This window comes from Sapajus apella, unplaced genomic scaffold (genome assembly GCF_009761245.1).
Source record: "Sapajus apella isolate SASKATOON/1434 unplaced genomic scaffold, GSC_monkey_1.0 scaffold43, whole genome shotgun sequence".
NCBI lineage: Eukaryota > Metazoa > Chordata > Mammalia > Primates > Cebidae > Sapajus > Sapajus apella.
The window spans coordinates 16,815,085-16,819,874 of record NW_022436983.1 but is presented as its reverse complement, the minus strand read 5'-3'; the positions used below and the strand labels follow the sequence as shown (position 1 = coordinate 16,819,874).

The 4,790-nt window shown below is 53.8% G+C and overlaps 1 protein-coding gene across 1 annotated transcript in view; it reads right to left on the bottom strand.

The window, feature by feature from the left end:
• ELOA (elongin A) overlaps positions 1-4,061 on the bottom strand; it is a 21,592-nt gene extending 17,531 nt beyond the window's left edge. Inside the window, exon 1 of the mRNA XM_032300775.1 lies at positions 3,040-4,061. Coding sequence (XP_032156666.1) covers positions 3,040-3,162 — 123 coding nt within the window. The 5' untranslated portion in view covers positions 3,163-4,061. The remainder of the gene's footprint in view (positions 1-3,039) is intronic.
• Between the last annotated feature and the right edge of the window lie 729 nt (positions 4,062-4,790).

Here is a 4,790-nt window from a genome sequence, read left to right as displayed (position 1 = left end):
TTTTTGAGACGGAGTCTCACTCTGTCACCGAGGCTGGAGTGCAATGGTGCGATCTCATTGCAACCTCCGCCTCCCGGGTTCAAGCGATTCTCTTGCCTCAGCCTCCTGAGTAGCTGGGATTACAGGCACGTGCCACCGCGCTCAGCTAATTTTTGTATTTTTAGTAGAGACGGGGTTTCAACACCTTGGCCAGGCTGGTCTTGAACTCCTGACCTCGTGGTCCATCCGCCTCGGCCTCCCAAAGTGCTGGGATTACAGGCAGGAGCCACCGCGCCCGGCCCAGAACATTTTTTTTTTTTTTTTTTTTTTTTTGAGAGAAGAGTCTTGCTCTGTTGCCAGGCTGGAGTGCAGTGACGCGATCTCGGCTCACCGAAACCTCCACTTTCCGGGTGCAAGTGATTCTCCTGCTTCAGCCTCCTAAGTAGCTGGGGTCCCAGCTACAGGCGAGCGCCACCAGGCCCAGCTAATTTTTGTATTTTTAGTAAAGACAGGGTTTCACCATGCTGGCCAGGATGGTCTCCATCTCTTGACCTGGTGATCCACCTGCCTCGGCCTCCCAAAATATAGGGATTGCTGGCGTGAGCCACCGTGCCCAGCCTAGAACATTTTTATCTGACAGAAATAAACAACAAATAGGGTGTAGTTATTACATGGCATTGCTTTAAGGTATCAAACGTCAGTCACAGCTCTTCCAGTGTTTAGAAAAACCAACTACCTGTAGTACTAAAAAATAATGACCGTTTATTAGATGTCCACAAAGGGTTACTATAAAAAGAAACTTGTAAATATGCCTGACCACTAGGTACTGAAGCTGTTAACAGAAAATATGGCACAATTGAAAGCATTTAAGTTTTTGCAGACTTGTAACTAAAATGGCTTCCTGAAGAAGTGAATCAAGCTAGGTATGAACGAGAAGTGTTAAAAAGTTTTCTGAGGCCGGGCGCGGTGGCTCAAGACTGTAATCCCAGCACTTTGGGAGGCCGAGGCGGGTGGATCACGAGGTCAAGAGATCGAGATCATCCTGGTCAACATGGTGAAACCCCGTCTCTACTACAAATACAAAAATTCAGCTGGGCATGGTGGCGCGTGCCTGTAGTCCCAGCTACTCAGGAGGCTGAGGCAGGAGAATTGCCTGAACCCAGGAGGCGGAGGTTGCGGTGAGCCGAGATCGCGCCATTGCATTCCAGCCTGGGTAACAAGAGCGAAACTCTGTCTCAAAAAAAAAAAAAAAAAAGTGTTCTGATAGTGAGAGGCTGCGTACAGCCTTTTAAACTGGAGAAACCCTACCTCCAACGGGCTAGAACAAGGTAAGAGAAAGTGGCTTTTCAAGGAAAAAAAAAAAAAACCCAAAGAAAGACAATTGGTATCTTCTGAGTACTGACTTCGAGCCTGGTACCTTAGCCTTTCAGGTTAGTCCTAGGAAGCAGCAGGTGAGGAAGAGGCTCAGCAGAGCAGTTCCGCCACGGCCCTGGCGCTCCCTCCACGACTTCCTCTTCCACCAGGACAGAGCTCCAACTCCTAGAACTGCCCGCCGCGGCCAGAATGATGACAGAGAATGCCAAACACATAAGTGCTTTCATTGATACATTTCCACTTAAAAAATCCTGACAGCCGGCCGGGCGCGGTGGCTCAAGCCTGTAACCCCAGCACTTTGGGAGGCCGAGGCGGGTGGATCACGAGGTCAAGAGATCGAGACCATCCTGGTCAACATGGTGAAACCCCGTCTCTACTAAAAATACAAAAACATTAGCTGGGCATGGTGGCGCGTGCCTGTAATCCCAGCTACGGAGGAGGTTGAGGCAGGAGAATTGCCTGAACCCAGGAGGCGGAGGTTGCGGTGAGCCGAGGTCGCGCCATTGCACTCTAGCCTGGGTAACAAGAGTGAAACTCCGTCTCAAAAAAAAAAAAAAAAAAAAAAAAAAATCCTGACAGCCGAGTTCAAAACCAGCCTGGCCAAGATGGTGAAACCCCGTGTCCACTAAAAATACAAAAAATTAGCTGGGCATGGTGGTAGGCGCCTGTAATCCCGGCTTCTCTGGAGGCTGAGGCAAAGAATTGCTTGAACCCGGGAGGCAGAGGCAGAGGCAGCATGAGCCGAGATCGCGCCACTGCACTCCAACCTGGGCGACAGAGCAACTCAGTCCAAAAAAACAAAAACAAAAACAAAAAAACCCTGACAGCCACCAAACGCTGTCCTTGAGACCATGGAGAAGTGGGTGACAGAAAGATGGAAAGGTACAAGAACGCGTTTAACTTTATGTTCAGTCTGTACAACAAACAACAAAAACTAGTTAACTACAATTAAAAATGGTTGCCCATCACTAGAACAACGAGAAACGGCAGCTCTTACCTTCCTATCAATGACCAAAAGGAAACCTAGCTGCGACTTCCACCCCCGGACCCCCGTCTCTTCTTCAATTCCAACCTAAGTTTTCAGGAGTACGCCGAGGTGACGTGAAGCTTTATTTTGTTTTGAAAGGGATTCAATGAGAAAGCAAAAGGTCCACTGATAGCCAGCCGGCGAGCAGTAACCGCGGCTCCGAGAGGCGCGGACCACACCGCCAGCCCAGGCTCCGCCGCGTCTGGGCGCCCCGTCTCCTCCCCCCGGCCAACACGCACCGGCTGGGGAGTCCGCGCCGCTCCGCGGGGAGCCGGGCACCAGCGCAGGCACCGGGCGGTCAGCGAGGCGGCGGCCAGCGCCCTCCCAACCCGGGCGCGCTCTCCCGCAGGAAACAGCTGGCTCGGGACGCCACGGGAGCGCCTCCGGGAGGGAGCGCAGGGCACGCGGTGTCCGCACCGGGCGCGCCCCCGTCCCGGGCCCGGGAGAGGGGGAGCGGCCGGGGCCCCGCGTCCTGACGCCGGACGTACGGGGTCCCAGCGCGCGGGCAGCGGCCAATGGCCGCGAACTTCACGACCCCAGCCCCGCGGGGCCTGGCTCAGGGTCCCGGCCCCCGAACCCCGCCGCGCCCGGGCCCGCGACCGTTACAGGGCCCGCACCGACCCAACGCCCGCCCCGCTCCGCGCCGCTCAGTCGCTCACCTTCTTAGGATCCGGGTTCGCGGCCAGGCGCGCCTGCAGCTTCTCCACAACTTGGAGCGCCGACTCCGCCGCCATCGCTGTCACTGGCGCGGCCTCCTCGCCGGAACTGGGCTCGCGTCGCATCCTCGGGCCGCAGCTCCGCCCTCCGTGCCTCCCCGGCGGAGACGGAAGCGCGCCTGGCCCCTTCCGGGCCTGGGCCGGGGGGTGCTGGGGACAGCGGGCGGCAGGCTCCGCCCCCCGGGCCCAGTGCCCAGCGGCTACCCGGCAGCCGCGCACGCCTCGCGCCACGGGTCCAGGTGTGCGCGCTGGGAGCTGGGGGCTGCTCAGGACGCACGCGCCTCCGCCGCCGGCACCCCCGCTCCCGCTGCTCGCGTGCCAAGCCCAAGCCTGGAAGACCTCTCCCGAGTCTAGTTAAAGAAGGAATGAGGCCACCGCGCCAGACACTGGCTTTATAAATCCTAACTCCTTCCCCAGCCCGGGGGCTTAGCCACGCCCTAATTAACACCTGTCAGGGGGTCCGGGGCTGGTACCCGCCCTAGGAATCGGCAGGTATCCGCGGTAGCAGCCACCCTAGGCTGAGCGCACAATGCGTCAGCAGTTAGACTATCTTTTCCAGCCTCAGTACAACTTGATGAAACGAGTTGTATGATCTTCATTTTAAGATGAGGAAACTGAGGTTCCGAGAGACCAAATTAACATGGCGGTGGCCCCAGAACAGGAAAGAACTGAAAATGGAACCTGAATCTAACAAGTCTAGGACCACGGTGAGCGCACATTTCTGAACAGGTCCAGGAACTGAGGCCCAGAGAAAGGGATGTGTCAAAACCTAAACAGCTTAGTTCCTTCCGTGAGGCAAATAGCCCATGTGTCTTGTTTTCCCCACAGTGTCTGGCACACAGGCACCAAATAAATACTTCTTGAGTGGAAGGATGGATACATGGATGTTTCCTCTGATGACCTGCCAATGAGCCGTAGGGCTTGAATCAGAGAAGCCCAAGATACCATCCTTCAGGCCTCCTATACTCATCCTGTCAGCACTTAATTTTACCATATTACTAATATTACTACTAAAAAGAGAACTAAATAGTTGCAAACTGGCTTAAAGTACCAGCATTGATTACATCTCATTTGACCACATCAAAGCAGATCCCAATCAGATCTTCAGGAGCAAACTGGCAATGCACCTAGCCTGATCTCTCCCTCAAAGCAGGAAAGCCCAGAGATTCTTCCAGATTCCAGCTCTGGAAGAAAAAAAAAACACCTTAAACACAAGTTGTTTCTTCGAATGAGCATTCGTTCACTCACTATGCTGAAAAGCCCTCCTCCCTACCATGTCCCCAGTTCTCCATCTGGTGCCCCTCTCCCAGTTCCCTAAGCAACTGACCACCTTTTCAGGGTGTAAATGATCAGTTTATTTCTCTGTCTTGCCACTGGGCTATTTATCAAGTACAGTAACCGACCTGTGCAACTTTGAATGTCTGCCACCTAGCATCATCTAGACCTTATAATCAGCATTGGATATAAAGTCCATACAACCCTAATCTAGCATTAGATGTAAAGCCCATACAAGACTATGCACTTGGTCCCCTAAGGCTCATCTGAGGGATGTTGTGGAAAAGGCATTGGACAGGGTATGAGAAAACTTTGATTCTAGTCCCACAGTAGCATCTCTCTCCTCTGCATAGCAAATAGTTACACATTTTATATTCCTTCCCTTTTGAAAATGTAGCACCACGTAATGGAACACAGGC